The sequence below is a fragment of the Nycticebus coucang genome, chromosome 9 (assembly GCF_027406575.1).
Source record: "Nycticebus coucang isolate mNycCou1 chromosome 9, mNycCou1.pri, whole genome shotgun sequence".
Classification (NCBI taxonomy): Eukaryota; Metazoa; Chordata; class Mammalia; order Primates; family Lorisidae; genus Nycticebus; species Nycticebus coucang.
This window is the reverse complement of record NC_069788.1, coordinates 73,325,866-73,348,585: the sequence shown is the minus strand read 5'-3', so window position 1 is coordinate 73,348,585 and position 22,720 is coordinate 73,325,866. Positions and strand designations below refer to the sequence as shown.

The 22,720-nt window shown below is 37.7% G+C and overlaps 1 protein-coding gene across 3 annotated transcripts in view; it reads right to left on the bottom strand.

Annotated features, from left to right (window-relative positions):
* F13A1 (coagulation factor XIII A chain) overlaps positions 1 to 22,720 on the bottom strand; it is a 161,511-nt gene that overhangs the window by 63,549 nt on the left and 75,242 nt on the right. For all 3 annotated transcript variants that reach the window (XM_053603078.1, XM_053603077.1, XM_053603079.1), the window contains exons 6-8: positions 22,518 to 22,625; positions 3,914 to 4,088; positions 946 to 1,084 (exon numbers count right to left, since the gene is read on the bottom strand). In XM_053603078.1, coding sequence (XP_053459053.1) covers positions 946 to 1,084; positions 3,914 to 4,088; positions 22,518 to 22,625 — 422 coding nt within the window. The remainder of the gene's footprint in view (positions 1 to 945; positions 1,085 to 3,913; positions 4,089 to 22,517; positions 22,626 to 22,720) is intronic.

The window sequence follows — 22,720 nt, the reverse complement described above, 5'->3', positions numbered from 1 at the left end:
TCTACCTAGATCAAGGCCTGGCAACAGCTGAAATCATGCCCCAATTTCCTCCCATATAGACCTTCATAAATACCCTTCCCATTTGGATTTAGGAATTTTTTTACCTTCTAATTAGTTTTTTGATTTGAACTGAGAGGGTTTCTAAGGAAAAGTAAAATTTCTTTGGGATCTTAAACTCCCATGTCATGTCATAGCCTTCATGGCAGTGAAAGGACCATGTGGTTGGTATTTGGAAATAATTTCAGCTTTACTTCCATTTCTATCTCTGGATGAAAGGTGAGGATATAATCTCTCTCTCTCATCTTTACACTCAGAGAGCAATCCTGTATTGCAGAAGTAACAAAAAAGAAAGGTTACAGTTGAGGATCAGAAGTGGTTGGGGTTTATCTCTAGCTTATCAGATGTGTGAGCTTGAACAAACCTCTGTGGGCCTCAGTTTTCTCATTTGTTAGTGGAGATTTTTAGTAGCACCCACCTACCTGATAAAACTGTTAAAAGAATTAGTTAAGATCATGCACACAGAGAGACTGGTACACAGTAAATGCTAATAAATCTTCTATATTACTATATTACTCTGGGCACTGGCACAGAACTCTTGGCTGCAATACCCTCTGTCATCACCATACTGTTAATGCTGGTTATTTTAACTAAGGCAGAGAGAACTAGTATAGCCACATGTATCAGCTAAAACCAGGGCCTTTTTTGGTGGTTGATGTTAAAAATAGGTGATTTATTGTTATTATTAAGAACACTACCTGTTCAGTAACTTTTCTAATTCATTAGCTGAGAACCAAAACAAAATCTTTGACAATCAGACATTTCTGCTGCTATTGAATGATCCTTAAAATAGAAGGAAAAGAAGTATTAGACTGAGTCTTCCATGCCATAAATGTATAATGTCACTATAATTCGATTTCAGGCAATGATCTCATAAATCAAACTCACCACACTGAATCCTTGGTGAGTTTGGAATTCACGTTCCCATCTTCTTCCAGGAAGATATCCATTTGCAAATTGGCATCGTTGTCGTGGGCTGAGAAATAATTGGTAACAACCCTTGCTGGTATTCCAAGGCATCGTAAAACTGTAGGAAAGAAGGACAGAACACAACTCAACTCATCACCAGCATTTAATAAACACATAGTGAAAAAAATCACTTCTCTCGTGGGGCCTTCTTCTTTACCAACATGGAGAGCCCCTTTGGACAAGTTGTCCTCAAAATGTTCCATACTGAAAAAGGGTGACCATTCAATCCTACGGGGGCCGTAGAGAGAAATTTTGTTGGTGGTGTAAGAATAGCAGTTGGTGCCAAATGCAGCTGACTGGAACAGAATCCCGGTTACAGGACACTAATTGTTAAGTTTCTAATCACATGATCATCAAGGTAATATCATTTTAGATCAGTGAATGGGACTATGTTCCTGAAAATAAAATTTTAAAACCCCAGTGAAAAGGAAGTCAGGAATTTACAGGGCAGATCCTCAGTGGCATTTGCTCTCCCGGCTGGAATTTGCTCTGTGACTCTCAGCAGAGGGTGACACTGCAGATTCATTTTAATTGTTAGATAATAAATTACCTGAATACATCTCTTGCCATATGTACCTATTGATTAAACTTAATTCAAATGCCCTCCCTGGCTCCCTGGACACCAGACATCAGGGCTCATTGAAAATAATTCACCTGACAATTTTAAGATTAATGACTTGGCTTGCTTTTCTTTTTTCTCCTTCAGAATAGTTTAGCATTTTTAACCAAAGACTACCCACCTCCTTTAACAAAACAACCTTGGAAGTCCAACTTGAATCTGGTAGAGACTCAAGTGTCCTCCTCCTTAAAGGGCTTGATCTTAACACCCCAAACCATGACGACGGCAGCCACCACCAGCCTCCCTCTCCCCTCCTTCTCTATTTATTTGCAGCCCCTATCTACCCACACTCTTACTAATAAAACCATTGCTACTCTTATTCTCTTTTTGGCTGACTGTTAATTGACATTATTACAAAACAGAGTTGGGTCAAGAGTCTACTTTATTCATGATTTTAAGACAGGTGATGCTTGACTTTGGAACACCTGTACCTCCTTTCTCCAAATTCCCCGCTCAGGTTTCCTCTCACCACAGTTTCCCCACAGTGTGTTTCTGGCTTTTCTTTTCTTCCAATGCCTGTTTTCAGGCACAATTGTGAGGACCCTTTTGTACCAAAGGCATAGATGGACGTGAGGTGTTTGCCATTTTATCCGATTCTAAGCTGAAAGAATCACATTGGAGTAGTGCAATTGTAGGCCTGGGGAGGACTTGGGTACTTCCTGGTTTCCCAAAATTGTTTCACGGGAGTGACTACCTCTGTTGGGCAGCTTCTTCCTAGTCTTGGCTTGGAAGGTTGAGGGAGGGGAACAACCTCAAACCTTTACCCCAACACAAAGTTCAGGCTTTTAGCAAAAATTTTGGAGACCAATGTTTCTAGAAGACTGACACTTTGGGCCTTTGTTGCTTCCAGCAAATATATATTTCTTTAGGCCTGAGTATATTTAAGCTTATTTAGTTTGATGCCACAGGGAAAAAAACTCATATTTTCTTTCTACTTGGATCACTGACTAAGGCTTAGGCTGTTGCTGCTTTGAGCTAAAACTGATAGTTTCCTAATCATATTTTAAAATTGTCTTACTCAAGCCTTGAGCTCCTCTTCAGTTTAAAAATGCTAACTAGGTAAAACATTCTTTATTAATGACCAAGCAGAAAGGACACTCTGACTAGAGTTTAATGTTTCTCCAAGGCTATAGAAATGGCATGTGAACGAAAATCATTACCGAGGATGAAGACATACTGAAATAAATGTATTTTTAAAAATATTCACTGAATTAATTGCAACACCATCTGGGCCTGGAGAGTCAAATGCCATTTTGAAAAATGATACACAAGGCCGAAGAGAATAATTTTCTTCTCGTATGTTCTCCCCTGCAGATTAGATGTTGGGTGGATTAAAAAGCAGAGGGGAAGCTGGGGACGTAAGATTGTTCATTACATTTTGATTTCTAATTGCTCAGGGGCATTAAAACATGTCAAAATGAAGATGAGGTTACCTGCCATAATCCCTTCCATATCTGGGATAAAAACTTAGTGAATATATTTACAAAACTTCTCAACAATAAGTAAGCAAATAAACATTTATACAACTTCTCAATGACAAGCAGTATATATGTATCTTTTCTTTTTTCATATATATGTATCTCTTTTCTTTTTCTTTCTTTCTTTTTTTTTTTTTTTTTTTTTACTATATGGCCGTCAGTAGAATGCTATGGCATCACAGCTCACAGCAACCTCCAACTCTTGGGCTTAAGCAATTCTCTTGCCTTAGCTTCCCAAGTAGCTGGGATTACAGGTGCCCACCACAACAACTGGCTATTTTTTTGTTGCAGTTGTCATTGTTTAGCTGGCCCAGGGCCAGGTTCGAACCTGCCACCCTTGGTGTATGTTGCTGGTACCATAACCACTGTGCTATGGGTGCTGAGCCATATATATATATACATATATATATCTTTTCTTATTATTTATTATTTTAGATTTTACTATTTCAATCTTTTAAAAATGTGGCTACTGAAAAGAAAATAACTTATCTTTCCCTTTACATCTTTAAATGGCTACCAGAACCCTCCATTTCTCTGGGTGCTGAATGGCGGATTCCACGGCAAACAGTCTGTCATTCTTCCTATAAAGACTCTGCAGTCAAAGAGAAACTATGATCATAGCTAGCCCAGTGCAACTTAATTATGCACTGACTACATCCTGGAATGCCAGACCACCATGAATTCTATAGTGCCAAAAGGGGCTGGCAAGTCTCTTTGCTAGGTTATAGATAAAATGCCTTGAAGTAAAATTCCCTTTACATTAAAAAAAAAGACTCAGTTGGATACTTACATGTATTAAAGACACCAGCAAAAACCCAGCATTGGCCATACCGGACTGGATTTGCAGAACTCTTATATTCTGAGAGAATGTCAACACTTCCAGTCCAGGCTGATGGAGGGACGCCATAGGCATAGATATTGTCCCAGGATCCAACGAGGACACCTTCATCATCTTTGGCATTAATCTAAATGAAGCCACAAGAGGTGAGAAGGAAGAGAATATAGACGAATCTAGAAGAATCCTCTCCAGACTATGGCGTGGGGCTAGCTAAGGCTTCTCTATGTACCTTCCATATGTTCTATACTGGGAAAACAGCCCCACCTCTGTTCAATTCATTACATTATCAAGGACAATAATGAGAAAACTACACTTGAGCTTAGCCAAAAGGCTGAGAAGCAATAGGAAAGTGATGAAAAACTAAATGTGTGTGGGAGATCAAATAATCAAGACTGCCTTTTAAATACTCCTTTAATATAGTATTAGTATATACTCTAATTAATATAGTAAGGTGAAGCTGACAGCAGATAGGAGGAGCTGTGATCTCTTTTCCACATGATGGAGAGAAAATACACATAAGGCACTTAGCCTGAGCTAGACTAGTGCTGCAGAATGACATGAGGAAGAGAGAATAAATACCTGAAAAAGAAAAAAACTCAAGGAGGGATTGATCTTACCTTGGCAGAAGGAGGACTCAAAACTGACCAATGAGAAAGTAGAGCTCTTCTAGTGGTTTTTGACTTTTATTTTGAATGGCATATTCTTAATAAATTAAAAAAGTGAGCAGATGCTATCATAAAAACCATTAAGAGTTACTAACAAAACAAATTCCCATGGGAGCCTTACAGAATTGTTTTTTTTAATATTTGTTCAAAGGGGTTACAGTTTTATAGTTTTGTTAAAAATGGATTTCTACTAAGGGCCTAAGATGTTATGGTTTAAATAGAGAGGAAACTTAACAGTGAAAGGTAATCTTGAATATTTGGGAAAAACTTGCACCTTCAGACTATGCACATCTACCCCATTTCCCCGAAAATAAGACAGTGTCTTATTTTTAAGGTGTGCTCCCAAAGACGCGCTAGGTCTTATTTTCAGGGGACGTCTTATCTTTCCTGTAAGTAGGTCTTATTTTCGGAGGATGTCTTATTTTCAGGGAAACAGGGTAGTAGCAGCAGACCAGAAGCACAGGAGCAAAGAACTTTTATGTTCAGGCAATAAAACAAAGACCAAGAAGTAACAATTTCGAGGAATCCTGCCAAATTTTCTTTGTACTGTTGAATCTACCTCTTTTGTTGTAACTTTTATCACCTTTAATTATAATCAGAAGAGTCTTGGTGGAGAATAGCAGAAATTTTTCCAAAACATAGCACTATATCAACTATTTTTACAGTTGACACGACAGTTGTTTAGAGCCTTGCTGCTCAAAGTGTGGTCTGTGGACTAGCAGTATTTTTTTTCCTTTTTTTTTTCTTTTATTAAATCATAATTGTATACATTGATATGATCATGGGGTATCATACACTCGCTTCATAAACCATTTGACAGATTTTTATCACAGTGGTTAACATAGCCTTTCCGGCGTTATCTCAGTTACTGTGCCAAAACATTTACATTCTACATTTACCAAGTGGGATCACACCTGTGGTGCATATTACAGGGGTATTTGAGAAACTTGGACTAGCAGTATTAATAATCCCTGAAAGATTATTAGAAATACTGAATGTCAGGCCCCTTCCAGACCATATGAATAAGAATCCACACTTTACCAAGCATCCCAGGTAATTTGTACACACATTAGTACTGAAACATAGGTATAGGTTATGCTAAAAAGACATTAGTAAGCAATACGAAAAATATGACTGAAGCGTGATTGTTTGAATTATGCAAACTATAGAAGCAATATGAAAACGTGGTGAGTTTTTTATGTGTTTGCTGCCTTCCAGCTAACAGCTCAGCCTCAGCACCTGCCCAGACCCCTCTTTTTGGCTTGCTGCATTTAGTTTTAGAGGAATTGGCCTTCCTCACTGGTTCATGAGTTCAATGAGAACAGAGAAAAAAAATCTTTGCCTTTCTGACTCCTAGCAAGTATGAGCAAAGAGTTGGTACTTAATAGCTGTTAAATAAATAATCACTCTTATAGTCAACAAGAGGCACAATACATCTGAATAAGAATAAGAGCTTCTCCTAGGGAGAGATAGACAAGAAACCAAAAAGTGGAAGTAAAGTATTAGTATTAAAGCAGAGAAATATACAGGTAGAGTGGGGGCCCAACAGAGGTAGTAATCAGTTGGGTTGGAGGGTGGTGTAGTGGTGGTAGGGGAGGTTCAACAGATGAGAATACATGCAAGCTGGCTAGAAAAGTCATCTATGTAGTGGAAATAATTTGAATAAATGCTTAGTGTCCTGAAATAGTACAACAGGTTTAGGGACCTGCTAGGAGCTCTGCACAGGTATCGTGTACATAGGCAATAGTGGACAAAATAGAAAATATTAGAAGAAAACACCTAAAATGTACAACCATCTTCTACTGTGAATGACAAACCCTTTAGTACAATGTGAGATTTACTTCGGCACTGAATGGTTTTCCCAAAGAGAGTCCTTCTGGGGAGTGTTGTCTAGAAGATTTCACAATTTGATTTTACCTGGACAAACTATTTTTCCCCTTGGCTCAGTGTCCAGTCAGGTTAAAGTGAAGAAAAAGTATTAGTATCTATGCAGTTAATTTTTCCAATGTAGGAAAATATCAATTCTTTGGAGGTTTCTAGAAGACCTTATTCAACTAATTGAAAACTTATGTCTTTGAAGCAAACTTTGATTTAGCCTATAGATTCATGAAATGACTGGGTTACAGCAGGGTTTAGACAACTGTTCTGGCTCTATTCATGATTAATGCTTTTTGTGGTTGGATTGATTATTGAAGACCTATTATAATAAAGCCTGAAGAGTGTCTTGATAGGTTATGATGTGGTTCAGTCTTTGTAGATAAGTAGATTCAGCTTTGAACTCACATTATCATTCCTTTATCAGAATAGACTCTATGAATCTCAGAGGTAAAGGTTCCTAAACTGTGGTTCTGATAACCAATTTTCAAACAGATAGCCATTAATTAGAAGGGCTATTTATAGTATAAGGCTAAACTCAATCAACTAAGGAAAAAAAGAATAGTTCTGTCCTCTACAGACTTTTTAATTGTTAATGCTGAGCTATTCCCCTATTGCTAGATAAATCATAACTCTCATTTATTAGCATTTGGCCAGATTAGCTACTGTTTTCTAATTACAGCATTGATTTCTAGGGAGCTCAGACATAGGAGGAGATAAGTCTTCAGTAATAGATATAAAGGGTTAAAGTAATATCTCCCTCCTTAGGAAACTACATATGTTTGGGGGACACTTCAAGGGCACACTGGTCCTTTTTTATGCCCCATTTGGCTGTTTTGACTTACCATGAACTCAAGGTTTTACCAGTGGCAGAATAATTTGATTCTTAGTTTTGAGTCACTGGTGGTCACACAGACAATAAGAACCCAGACTATGGGCAGGGGCAATATTCAACTTCATTAAGGTTGCACTAAATTGCCTGCCTATAACACCTGTAGAATTGGAAAAAGGAAAACCCATCCCCCACCAGTCACTATCAGTAACTTCATTTGCATAACATAATGCAATAATCTTTGTATGAAGAAAAAATGAAGATTGTGGCATGGAGCAGAGAGGCAGGATGGATCAGTTCCTAACCCTAACCACTGGTTCTTGAGAAGCCTTACTATCAAGTCAACATAGTGCTGAGATTTCTCATTTATATATCAAAATCTAGAAAGAAATGAACTGAATCAAAATGCTAATCCTTTTCTAATTCTGACCAGAATGATAGAAACAACTGCTGTGGAGAAACCAGCATAAAAATCTCTGCCTTAACAAAGGTAGAGATTCTGGGACTACAGTGGGAAAATGATATAAAGCTCCAGAGTGTTCCCTCATGAAAGTGAGATCCACTCTCAGGGAAAGTGGATTCTGGAATTAGAAATTAAACAGTATCTTAAGAGAAGGAACAGAGTCTAAATATTCTGACAAAGATTGCCCATCCCCTAAGTTTAACTCCCTTCTTCATGCTAATCTCTCTCAGTGTACTAAAGAGTAAATAGAATGAAGGACATTGGCCTCAAATCACATTCCAGAGGAGAAATCAAACTAATTTCACATTGAAAAAAAGTCAGGAGTTAATTTATTAGAGCAAATAGAATATGTGGAAAAGAGCTATGCAAGTATAAACATGAATAAAAGAAAAATAGCATAGGGGAGGGGAAGAGGAGGAAAAAAGAGAGGATGAGAGAGAGAAAGGAATAGAGAGATCATGAAAAAAATCATATATAGACGCAAACAAATTAAGGAACATGAATAATTTTCTCACTATTGCTTAGGAAAGGGAACATATTGAGGACCCAGTTATATCATTATAGAACTAATAATAAATTATAAACTATAAGAAACAGGATAGATAACTGGTAGAAAGTAAATGACATAGAAGAAAATTTTGAGATAATCAAAGAAAGTGCTAATGAAAAAGACAAAGAGATGAATTTTAGAAAAGCTAATAGTTTCATAATTACAAAAGACAAAGATGACCCAACATAAGAATAAAAGGCGCAGGCCCCATATACCTGGGGTGGCGGGTTCAGACCTGACCCCGGCCAAACTGCAACGACAACAACAAAAAAAATAGCCGGGCGTTGTGGTGGGTGCCTGTAGTCCCAGCTACTCGGGAGGCTGAGGCAAGAGAATCCCCTAAGCCCAAGAGCTGGAGGCTGCTGTGAGCTGTGACGTCACAGCACTCTACCCAGGGTGACAAAGTGAAACTATGCCTCTACAAAAAAAAAAAAAAAAAAAAGAATAATTAGTGTCCTTGAAAAAGAGAACCCAACAAATGAAACAGAAGATATGTTCATGATGTAAAAAAAAAAAAAAAATATTCTACTTAATTGAGGAAAAATCAAATCTATACATTGAAATAATAATCAGTGCTCCAGGGTAATTTGATGCAGAATGTCTATTGCTTAGGACTTTTAATTAATTTGAATGTTAGGATAAAGAAATAATGGTTCAGTCAACTAGACACTAAATGCAAATTAGCAACAAGCTAGGGAATCAGACTGACTGCCTTTAGACTTCTCCACAGTACCATTGACTGACAACGTGCTGTCAATCATCATTTACATAGTCCTGAGAGAAGAAAAAGTTGACAGAAAAATATTATGATGTACAGGTAAGATGGTGTGCAGGTATAAAGGAAACCAGCATGCATCTTCAAACATGGAGGACCTCAGGAAATATAGTGCACATCCTAACCAAACTACTTGAAAAGTGATATGAAGGTATTTAAGGGCTTAATCAATCAAACAAAGAACCTGAGAACAAAGACTCTGTGGTATACAATTCAGTGGTGAGAAATACCCATGCATTTTAAGCATCTTTGAGAATTATAATTACAGATGAATTTTAAAACCTGATAATGTAAAAGCAATAATCACCCTAAGAAAAAAATTAGACATGAGGGAGGGAAAAAGAGGGGAAGAATAAAAATGCTAATATTTTAATGTGTTTGTCTTTCATAGTTAATTGATACCATCTAAAATTAAAACATAATTTAAAAGTACATAATTACTTTATTCTTTTAGTGGTTTTCATAATTTTTTAATAACTTTAGAGGTACCCATTAGGAAATGATATCTCTTATAGTGAAGAAACATTAATTTAAAGTTTAACAATTTCTTCTGTTGGAATTCAGTTTTTTTCCTACTAAAATGAAATTTAATACAATTAAATAAAACAAAATTAAATGGAATTTGAGTACAATTAAATGTGACATTTTTAAGTAGGATAACACCATTCAGCATAAATACAAACAGATCAGTGGAACACAACAAAGACCACAGAAATGGACCCACATAAATACAGTTAACAGAGTTTTTACAGAGTTGTGAAGATAATTTCATAGATAAAGGGTAGTCTTTTTAACAAATAGGGCTATAGCAATTGGATATTCATATGTAAAAAAGGGCTTTGATTCATATGTATTTAAAAATTAATTTCATAATGGATATGGACCTAAATATATAACCTAAAGTTAGAAAACTTCTAAATGAAAGCATAGAAGAAAGTTGTGTGACTTAAGAGAAAGCTTCTTTAGCTATAATACTAATATGCATGATCCATAAGGAAAATATTTATAAATTGGACTTCATCAAAATTAAGAACTTCTGCTTAGTGAAAGGCACTAGGGACAGAATGAAACAAATAAGCCTAGAACAGCATGGGGTGGGGGAGGGAAGGAGGGAAGAAAGAGAGAGAGAGATTATGAAAAAAATCATATGTAGAAGAAAACAAATTAAGGAACATAAAGGAAATACTTGTAAATCACATATCTGATAAAGAACTTGTATTCAGAATATGTAAAGAAGTCTTGAAACTCAATAGTAAGAAAACAATTTAAAAACACAAGAAAAACATTTGAACAGACACTACATCAAAGACGACACATGGGTGGCAAATAAGATCTCAATATCATTAGTTACCAAGGAAATGCAAATTAAAACCACAATGAAATAATATCACACACCTATTAGAAAGACTGAAATTAAAAAGAGTATCGTACCAAGTGTTGGGGAGGATATGGAACACTTGGGACCTGCATACGCTGCCAGTGAGGATGTAAAATGCACAACCACTTTGGAAAATGGTCTGACAGTTTCTTAAAAATTAAACATACAACTACCATGTGACCCAGCTATCCCACTTCTAGGTATTTACCTCTGACAAATAACAGCTTAGGTCTATGCAAAGACTTTTACATGAATGTTCCTAACTTGATTTGCAAGAAGTATAAACTAGAAATGGCCAAAATATTCATCCACAAGTAAACACACAAAACAGCAGTTTAGCCACATGATGGAACACTACTCAGCAATAAACAGCAATGAACTACTGGTGCAAACAATAGCAGAGATAAATCTCAAAATTCAATAAAGAAGTGTAAAAAGAAGCCAGACTGGGGCCTGAACAGATTCTAAATTGACACTGATAGATAAAGACATGTGGTATTTCTTGATCCTTCAGTTTCCTGTAGCCCAGACCTTAACAGTTTGTACAGTTACTATTTTTATCCTCTCTTTAAATATGTAAGGGTATTTTTCTTCTCTTGTGTGCACATTTTATATAGCTATGATGAAATGACTTTTCTCCATTATAAACCTATTATATTCTGTTAAATTTTATTGTTAAAAGTTATGTTCTCATAAAAGCTTGGAATTCTGTAACTCTTTTAGAAAATAGTTTTATACCTAATCTTGTCTATAATAGTTTCTCAAAGGCCATTGGATATAAATTTTGATTTGGGGTAGCATGAACTTGATTTAAAGTCCTAAAGTTAAGTTTTGGAAGGAGAAGAATTATTCCCTGTAGAAAATCCTTTCCAAGTTTTGTGACCCCTAAGTCCCCACCTACAGTCTGGTGTGACCAGTTTGAAACCTATCCAGGTGCAAATGGCAAAGTGGATGTCAGATTTTGCCCCATGGCATGCCAGGGTTTTGCAAAAGAACCATGGTAGTTACTGTGCTGCAGGATGGGCAGGAGAGGACTGAGAGTTGGTGGTGGGGGCTGCAGCTAGCACCTCTTTTTAGTAACCACTGCTCTGCTTTTTCTCTCTTGTGTATTTGGATTCAATTCATATCTGAAAAAAAAATAGTTCTAAAGAATAAAATTTGCAAAGCTATCAGTCTGCTAATGTAGAGATCTATTTCTTGTGCCTTCTCTGCCATTTGCCAAGTTACGTGCTATGGTTGGGCAGGGAGAGGAGGTGCAATGACGTACTCCTGACACGTTATGCCACAAACAGGCACCACAACAAAAACACACACAGAAAAGAGACAGCATAGTTAGTATTCTTTTCCTTGTCTGGTTCTTTATCCTTGTTCCTTTCACAGCACTTATAACAGCCAGGGGCATACCCTTGATTCAAAGGCAAAGAAAGCCATCTACCATCTCTTTAGCTTTTCATAGTGGTGGGTTTAAACAACTGTTTTCTGTCTTGTTGCTACTGGAAACATTATTGTCGCTTCCTGGAATGTCAGTTGACACCTAAACCCCTTCTTTACCTGGTGAATACCCATTGATTCTTTAAAACTTAGTTGGTTTTACTCTAGAAATCTTTACCACCAATCACCCTTTGATTTAGATGTCCTTATTCTGTGCCCGTGTAGTACTCTCTGCTAAGTACTATCTTCCTATTTTCCACATTGCTTTGTGTAATTGGTTTGTCTTTCTTTCCACTACCAGACTGTATGTTTCCAGAGGAAAGTAAGGCACCAGGCTGCTTTGATTTTGTAGTCCCCAAACTGGCAGAGAGTGGGCACTCAATAAGTTTTGTTGAATGAATGAATGGAGTATAACTGGAAGATGGGTATAGGCTACCTTTTAATATTTCCTTACTAGATCAAGAAAATAGGTTGGAATACCAACAGACATTTTATTGAAGTTGACAATTTTTTTATATAGAAATGCAAAGGATCTGGATTAACCAAAACAACATTGAAAAGGAAGAGCAAATTTGGATGACTAGCTGATTTGACAATTTTCCATAGCAAAACAGTAATCAAGATAGTGTGGTGTTGATATACAGATGGACATATAAAACAGTGGAACAAAATAGAGAATCTAAAAGCAGATCTACATTTGTATAGTCACTTGATTTTCAACAAAGTCACCAAAGCAATTTGTTGAGGCAAATGGTAATCTTTTCAACAAACAGAAGTCTTTTCAGCAAATGAAATCTTTCCAACAGTCTTTTCAACAAATGTTGCTGAAACAAATGGATAAACTAGGGGGAAAACCCCCCCACCTTGATCCCTACATTATACCATACAAAAAGATAACTAAAGATGGATCATAGGCCGAAATGTAGAAGCTCAAATCATACAGCTTCAAAAAGAAAACAGAAGAGAATATCTTCATGGCCTATAGAAATAATATATTTCCTGAGATAGACTAGAAAAAATTTAAAAAGTTGAACTTTATGAAATTTAAAAAATTTTATTACTTAAAATATGCCATTTAGAAAATGTAAGACATAGTTTTAGAAAAATGTCTGACAAGTGGTATGTATTCAGAATATATGTAGAGGATTGCAATAATAAAAATACAAACAAACCAATAAGAAAATGGTCTTGGACTTAAGAAGATGCTACACCAAAAAATATGTGAATAGCCAATAAGTATATGCAAGGTGCTCAACATAATTAGCTATCAGAAAAATTAGAATTAAAACCATAATATATATTGGTATATACACTTACTAAATTGGTTAAAATTAAAAAGGTTGAAAACATCAAGAATAAGAGAAGCTGTAGAAAAACTACAACGCTCATGGATTATTGGCAGAAATGTAAAATGGAATTACCATTTTGGAAAACTGGCAGATTCTTATAAAGTTAAACATACACATATCTTCTGATTTAGACATGCCCCCTTTAGCTATTTGCCCCAGGCATCTGAAAACATGTATACAAAAATACTTGCACAAGAATGTTCATACTAGCTATATCTATAATAGCTCCAAGTTGGAAACACCTCAAATGTCCATCCAATGGGTCAATGGGTAGACAAATAGTGACATATAATATTTCTCACTCATGGTGAATTATTTCTCACTAATGGTAAGGAAGAAATTAAAGACACATGCCACAATTAATTGAGTAAAAGAAGCCAGCCCCATCGATATTATATGAGCCCATTTATGTGAGAATTTTAAGAATAGATAAAGCTAATCTATTGTGAGAAATCACAATAGTGGTTGCCTAAGGGGGTGGTGGTTGAATGGAAGGAGAACAAGGGAAATTTCTAGGCTAACGGAATTGTCTATATTTTGATTGCAGTGGTCATGATCCCAATCAAAACTCATCAAATTGTGCATTTTAACCCATGGTTCTTACTATATGTGAATTTTGCTTCATTTAAACAAAACACCATGAACTAACCTTAATCCATGTGAGGCATGTAACTACTGACATACAAGTGTCTTTTGCTATTGAGACAGATATATACGAGGTCAGACAATTAAGTTTGTGAGCTCATCCTAGAAAGAGCGCTACATACCTCCTGGCTGAATATCACCATGGTCACCTTCCAAGTACCCCCTGTAGGAAGCTATGGACTGATGCCAGTGCCCAGTCCACCTATCAAAGCACTTTGTCTAGGATGAGTTCATGAACTTAATTGTCAACCTTATACAATGCAAGATCTGCTGGCCACTCCAGGAAAAGAATTCCAAAAAGAGTGGATTAGGCACTGGCATCGGTGCACAGCTTTCCAAGGGGAGCTTTCTAAAGGTGACTGTAGTGATATTCAACAATGAGGTATGTAGCACTTTTTCTGGGATGAGTTTGCAAACTTAATGGTACGACCCTGTATGACTCAAGCTCTGATGAGGAAGGTAATTAGGTTTATTTTCATGATAACCACAGCAACAAGAAATTATTACCCTTATCTTCTGCAGTAACAGGATTCTCACTGGGCCAAAAAATATTTTACACACTGACAATCATGAGAGGAAAAGCCAAATGTGAACCAAGAGAGGGAAGCTGAGATTTTGAGGTCTTTGAATGAGGTCTGCTTTTTGTTGTTGCTGTGCCCCTGCACACGGTATAGGGCTAGGATAGAACAGGACCTGCAGGAAGGAAATGGGTGGACAGGACAGGGAAAGTGCAGAGCAGGAGGAGGAAGGAGAGGAGGATGGCAAGGGAGCTGAGAAGGGAAGGAAAGGGAGTGGGAGTGTGGAAAGCTGTGCCAATCCCACAGTGCTGCACTGCCTTTGCTCCTTTTCTTTCCTTCTATCCCAGGGACGCTGGCCCCAAGTGACCAGAGCAGCACTGACTGCACAGCTTGGAGGGAGTGCTGAAAAGTATCCCTGTGTTTCAGAAATAGCCTGTGTGATTACAAAATAGATGCAGCAGTGAAACCTCATTCAAGGAAGCAATTCAGGGAAAGCAGACATTTCGATTGACTGTGATTATCACATTCGAGAGATGGCTTGTAATAAATGTCTGTTTTTCTCCAAAACTATGGGGAAGAACAGGCATAAGAAATGTAACCTTAATAATTGAGAATCCAAGCTGTCTGTCCACAAGTGAAAACTTCATTATATGGCTGGGTTTTACCATAAGAGAAAAAGATGTCTAAACAGTTCATTGTTCCTCATAACCCCCACCAAAGAGAAGGATCAAATCAGACACGACATGTAAAAGACATTCTATTTGCACTCAAGAAGTTCATGTGACATGGGGAGAGGATGCGTGGAGGACAAATACAGGGGAAATACAACTCCTGTGTGAAACACTGGGGGTCGGGTAACCCGAGTTCCGTCCCCACCATTACCAGCGACCTGGAATAAAGTTTAGCTTCCTAATACCTTGATCTCTCCATCTGCACATTGGTTATTTGTGGAATGGATACAATTTCTCAAACATAGCTATGAAGATATTTTCTGTTGGGTAAATTCTATTTTCCCACTGGCTTCCAATATATTTGTCAATTGTTAAAACTCTCCAACAAACAGAAATGAAAATCCCTGGAGAATAAAGCAACTTTCTGGTATTATGTTGAGTTGGAAATGTATTAGAGAATAGTCCTGGCTCTGTACCTCCCAGTCAATGGATTCCTTTGGTCATTCTAGAATTGTAGAGATGCCTTCTGCTCATGGGAACACCTTGACTCCAACTTTAAAGGGTTTTCCTTTTAAATTTCTTTATAATTGGTCATTTAGTATTTTACCCTGTTGGGCTGCAGTAATACTCTTCTTTAGTAACCAGTAGATTCTCCAGAAGTTGCCACCATGGGAGCTCCTACTGATTGAGATGTGATGCCATTGGAAAGGTGACCCCTTTTCTGGCATCACAAACCAAGGCATATCATTCCTGACATGAATCATGGAGAAAGACACTAACAATTTAACATAAAAGCTGATAGAGTTGGAGACCTAGAAATTCTGGACAAGAATTCAAATGGATCATGGAGCCTATATCTGGCAATGGTCACCAGCCTGGGAATTTTGACCTTTAGGTATCTGCAGGTTAGTAATGCAGCGGTGTCACTGTCACTCTTACAGAATATCACATGGAAGTTGTATCTTCACCCTCACAAAGGTGGCACCAAATCATAGTCAGTGTGGTCACATTGACCATCTGGTAGTGATTCTTACCACCCCCACCATTAGAGGCTCTGATTGGCAATTGTATAAATCTGACACAAGAATGGGGAAACTATTATTACATGAACATGTGTTTTTTGATAGGTAAAATTTTCAAATCATAAGATGCATACAAGGAAACAACAAAGCCCCTTGTGGTTTAAAAAGGTCAGAGACAATGGCCATGGAGGACCTAGGTCCTTAGATTTCTCTATGACAGTTCACTCCAAGAAAGGGAGTATTAGCTGCTTTATAAACCAAAATAGCAGTTAGATATTGCTTTATAAATGTTTTTAAAAACTATTTTTAAATAAAATCTACACTGTGGTTGGTCTGTATGACCAGAAAATAGACTTTCCGTATTTATTTCTGACTTTAGAGTTCATTTGGGATGACTCAGTGGTGAAATTTATAACTCAAGTGAATTTTTAAATGTAATCTGAATATTTGTAAGTAAGGATTGTTGCAGGGAAAGGTTTGCTGAATGTGGGGCTTCCCATAAGAAGGTCAAGTAAACAACTGGAGGAAAATAAAAAGCATGATTTTATAGTACGCTCCCTGAGGAGTGGCTTGGCCACATGTCAAAGTGGAGTTATCACTACTGTTTTTTTCATACATGGATAGAAAAAAATCTTTTTAAATACTTGGACAAAGAGAAAAGGAGGAAGAGATGAACAAAGTGAAAATAACTTCATTTTCAGTTTATCTGGAGGATCACAGTGCTTGAGGATCAGAAGCACTGAGGTCCATTTTATCTCAAAGGTCTATACTCATTCATCTTGTATGGGCCCTAGGAAAACCCAGGACCTACAGCAGTCATTTTGATTTACTAGCTGGAGTTCAAGATTTTTTTTTTATAACACTAAAGAGTACATTGAACATCGATTGGTTAAAAAAGTTCAATCATGATTTAGTTCCCAAAAGGCACAGTCAGAACAAAGTATTAATGGGGATTAATGATGGCATTGCAGTTCAATATTAGCAAAAGACCAGGGTTAAAAATAAATGTGTGCATCGCAAAGGAAGCTGGAAAGTCCTGCCTGGCAGCAGCATAAAGCACTGGAATTTCAAAATATGTAACTGTATTGATATTTTTTCTCCTCTCCTACCTTTCAAATTTTCCAATTAATATTGCCTTTTTTTCTTAGTATAATTGAGTCAAAATACCATGGAATCAAGTAACTGTAAATGTTGGGACCCCATGGAACAAACTTTGATTGTGACAACTTTGTGTTTTCTGAATTGCAAAACAAGCCCTGGAGGAGAAAATTATCCCTTTGACATTTTTCTCCAATGCTTTTGGTGACTGGCTATTTGAATATAATTTCCACTATGGAGAGATAATTTCTGCAGTAGCATGTTCTATTATTAATATGGGTCTTTGTGACCATTCTTCTACCTTTTGTTCTAATATCCCAACACTTGGTAGGCCCGTGCTTAGTCCTGGGAAAACTTTGAGCTAAATTTGAGAGATTCACCTTCCATATAATCCCGTGCCCATTTCCAGCAAAGAATTTGCTAAGCTGAGTGGAAATGTTCTATTTAGTAGTCTGTCTCCTCTCCTAGACTGTAAACTGTGTGAAGGCAGAAATGAAATTTTATTTGCAATTGTTCCCGCCAGTGTCTAGACTGGCAGATTCTGAATAAATAATTCTCAAATGAATGTTTTACTACTGTCAGTAATACCATCACCAACACCATCACCACCAAGACCATCACCATCATCACCACCATCACCATCACTGCTGCCACCACCACCACCACCATCACCACCATCACCACCATCACTACCACTCCCAATACTGCCATCATTCATATTTTGCACTTAATCCTCTTTGGGAACATTTTCTCCAAGTTCCCAGTGTCTCCACTGTTTAGAATCCTCTGATTTACACCTTTCTTTACCTATTTTTCTATTTCAAAATTCACCTTATCTTGGGGATCTCTGTTCTTTTCTAGGAGAAAGCTACTCAATTTGATATGGTAATTGTTATTGGCAATAATGTGTTGGCGCTGGCCCTCTAATGTAATATTATCGGAGAGTAAAGATAGTATCTAGTTCCAGCTCAGCCACTTATTTGCTGTATGACTTATGTGAGTGACATCACATCAAAGGGCTTCTGCTTCCTCATCTCGGAGACCCTGGAGAGTCTTCCTGGATCTCCCTTGCTAGCTCTATGCATCATTCAACACAGATCTTCCGTTGGTAACATCTTAACCAACAGCAGCAAATCTGGATGGAAGTGAGATATTTAGGGCTTTCACAGTGAGTATGTGATCAGTTACCTGCAATAGCAGCAGCCATTTCAGCAGCAGCTGCATCTCCTTGGGGCAAGTTTGTGGCCCATAGATTCTGCCAGATCCAATCAGTCATGGGGCAGAAACACACAAGGACAGGTAACCACCCTGGCAGCAATGTCAGGTTATTGTCACAATCTCCCCTTTCCCCAGGACCATGCTGTTCTTGTCACAACCTGTCATGGCCCAACTGTTCTGATAGCCTGACTGGGAGCTCAGAGCCCATGTCTGGCTTCTTCATGGCAACTTAGGGCCAGCAATGGAATGCTTTATTAATGCCATGTGAGTGAACTCAGTTTTCAGATGGCACAAATCATCCTTCTCAACTTTTCCTGGCAATTTTCCTAGTGGAGACTGTCACATCAGAAATGAGGTGGAAGGAAAACAGCAATGAAGCAATGCAATTTAAAGGAAGAACCATAACTTTGGGCAGGTTTCTTCTTCTCTATAATTTCCTCTTTTTTTTTCCTCTCTTAAATCAATCTGCAGTATACCTTTGGTAAAATGCACCACTCAGTGTGTAGAAGAGTCTAAATAAAAGTTAGCTTATGTAAGGTTATACTATCTCAGGTTCAATCCCCAGACAATATGAATACAGGATTTTTGGACTTTCTTTCTCCTGGAAGTGTCCTATAGCCCAAGGCTGTCCAGGTTGTCGCAAACTTATCCTACTTTCATATCAAAGTGAAGTAACAGCAACTCAAAATAAGAACAAGGGAAGATACTGAATTTATAAAGGAAAAAGATAGAAGAAAAGACAGCACTGTTACAAAGAATAAAAGAATATTCTTGATGCCACGGGGAATAACAAATGTGGTTTGAGTACAGAGACAAAATTTCATTTTAAAGATGAAGATGTGAGGTCAGGAGAGATTGGGGATTTATTCTGGGTCACATAATAAGTTAACAGTGGAATCAGAACCATGATCTGATGTGGATGGGCTGAGGCTCTTCCTACAGGATGCAGCAGCCACTTTATCTCCAGCAGAAAGAAAATCAGCAGGTTTTAAATGTGTTAAGATCCTCTAAATAGGCAAAAAGATTTATATTCCACAGGGCAGGAAACTGAGCCACAGAGGGGTTTATTGCTACATTCCTCACTCAGGGCAATTTTTATCCCCGGATGATATTTGGCAACCTCTGGAAACATTTTTGATTGTCACAGCTGGTAGGAGAAAGATGCTACTTGCATCTCCTGGATAGAAGCCAGGGATGCCACTAACCATCTTACAATGCACAGGACAGCCCCAGCAACCAGTGTAGTGCAAGTACCCAAGGTCTTGCACTACACAGTGAATATTTTTATCTGGGGATTGTACACTTAAAATACAAATTTATTTTATTATTATCATTAAAAAGTTTGCACAATCTGGGTTGTCATTGCTGGTTTCTATTTTCTTTCTTAGCATCATGTACTCACTTTTTCCCTGCAAACTGCTTGCCAACTGTCAGTGCTAGACTTTAGACTTGGCCTTGACCATAGTAAAAAAATTTGCCTTTGGAGCCTCAGTGGTGTGCTCAGTTGTGTCTCACTTGGCTCCACTGTCTTCTGATAGTCAGCAGGGCTGAGTTCCACGTTCTTACCCTTTTCTGGCAACCACTTCTCTTAGGAAGGTTCTGCCTTCCTTCACTCCCATCTCCGTATGAACTGAAGTCAGTTGTTACCCTTTCCTGTGAATTTGCATGCCACATGAGTCTCTGTGTTAGCATTTACATCCCCAGGAAGGCATTTCCAGCCTCCAGGGACCAGACTAGGGAGGCGTTTGAGAGGAACTCAGGAAACAACTGTGCGGCAGCCCCTGTCTAGCTGAGACCGGGCCCAGCTCCTGAGAAGACACACACAAGCCCTCCATCTGGGAGTCAGGTTCTGGCTAGACTTTTGCAACTTCAACACATTTTCTTTCTGGGCCCTCTAAATACATCTTTTCATGCTTTAAGGCAAATCTTTAATTGAGAAATCTAAAGGGTTTTTTTGTTCTTAATTTAGCTTAACTACACTCTGAAATTTCACTATAGATTTCTGGATTTTCGAATAGGAGAAGAACAATTTGAATGACGATCTTTTCCTGTCATTTTTGTTGTTGTTGTTGTTGTTTAGAGTTTTAATATTTTAGTTTTAAAAATCATTATAATTGAACAGATTGTGAACAGATTCTAATGCCTAAAGCAGATAGTAGAGATGAAAGAGTTTTGAGAACTATCAAACATTTTGTATATGTAAACAATGGTGTGATGAAGACATTGCTCTAAATGGTCCCAGTAGGTGCTCTGGCCCTGAACACTCAGGGCTTCTCCCTCCTAAAATAAAACCAAATCCAAACCAAACCATTCTCCATGTAGATTCTGTCCAGTTCTAAACCTTTTAATTGGGCTACACATTTTCAAGATGAGAACTTCTTGAAAGTTTTTATATGATTAGGTTTTATATGATTAATAAAATTTCAAGGCAATTTGCATTGGGATTATGTGCTTATTTAATACTTAACAGCTTCTGCCGGGGGCTAGGTGCTACTACAGACAGCCTTAGGTTAGCTGCCTTGCCTTTCATCCCTCTTGGATTGGCTTGTATTTGGGAGAAACTTCTGATTTCTGGACTTGTAAAAATACACACAATGTGTGAGTAAGCTTAAGTCAATAAGGCTGCCATTTTAGAATGCTCGAGAAGGAATTAATTTACATTAACCACTGCTAGCTAGCACGGTCCTCCACACTGCAAACCTGCCACTGTAACTGCAAAGAAGAAAAAGAGAAATCTTGTCTCTGAAACAGGAAAAATAGTGATTGACTGCAAGTCAAAGATAAGGTGTTATAAATGAGTATTACATAGAGATTGCAGAATTCTTTAGAATTCGCTATTGTCTTTCCACTCTGCAACATAAACTAACAGAATACAAAACTTCCTTTAGACGTTAGTTTCCATTTTCACTTTTTAAATTCCACTGTTGCTTAAATTTACATGTAGCTTAATTATTAGTAAAATAAGAACAATCCTTCATAAAAGCTAATTAGAAATCACATTTCATGTCATTCTCATCTAATATTTGTCTATGAAAAATATTGATTTTGTTTAACTTAAAAAATATGTAAAACCAAACACAAAGCTACCATTCTTCCTAGAGAATTTTTTAGAAAACTTCAGGAAATTGATAATGGAAAGATTTTTTTCCCTCGGTCTTTCATGGTATGAAATGTCACCCAGCTTAATGTTTTCTCCAGGAATATTCTACTCTTGAACCGGATTTGATGCACTTTTCTACCCCAAGGACTGGTGCTGTGTACCGAGTATATTAACACTGCATAGGACTTTGTAGGGACCAGACACCACATTTAATTCATGTTCCATGCCTGGCCCCATCCTTCCCATTCACGGGAATTCTATCTCCTCTCAGCAAGATGTTCCACTGCAGGATTTGGGCATTCTCAGAGATGTTTCAAAATCTCCTACAGAGAGGAATGTGGAAGATAGAAAATGTCTAGATTTGAGGTCAGCAGACATGGGCTCTGGCTGGCTATCATCACCCTGTGTCCTAACTAGTAAAAGAGCCTAAGGCATGCCCTCCCCGCAACCTCACAGGATTTCCTCCAAGAATCTATACCCACTTCACAAGTGAGGAAGCCCTGCGGTGAGGTGTCACTGTAATAGGAGCCAGCATGAAATGTACACATTCAGTTGGTTACTCTTACTATCAGCGTGGAAATGGAGAGAAGCTGCCCCTGCACGTCTTCTGTATTCCCTGATGTTTGATTGATTGATTGTTTGATTATAGTCATTGCCATTTTTGTCCTGGTTATTGCTCAGTCCCTAGGTAAGAGGTTCTTAAGAATAACTGGCCTATATATAGTATAGTGATATCTATCATCATTTGTCTGAAGCCAAAGAAAAATACAATATTGAGATGAGAATTTTGTTTTACAGCACATGGTAAGCTCGGGGAATTCCAAGAGCTATACTGGGTGTCATAAACCAGAATCTTACAAATAAAAGTTTATTAAGTCATCATTTTAGCAGCTCTTGATGAACTGGCATCTAGACTGAGGCAAATGACATGTGTAATAGATTCAGTAATCAGTAGTTGCTGCTTACCATCGCCGACCCAACACGGCTGACTTTGATGGGATTCCCTCTCCCAGAAAGGTCCATCTGTGCTTTGTCCATCACATACAGGCAAGCATCAAGGATGCCATCTTCAAACTATTTGGGGAACAATGAAAAACTATTTAATGTCCACCCTGCAAACAAGATATTCTCTGCTGAAAAAAAAAATGAAACCATAACTTAACATTTAG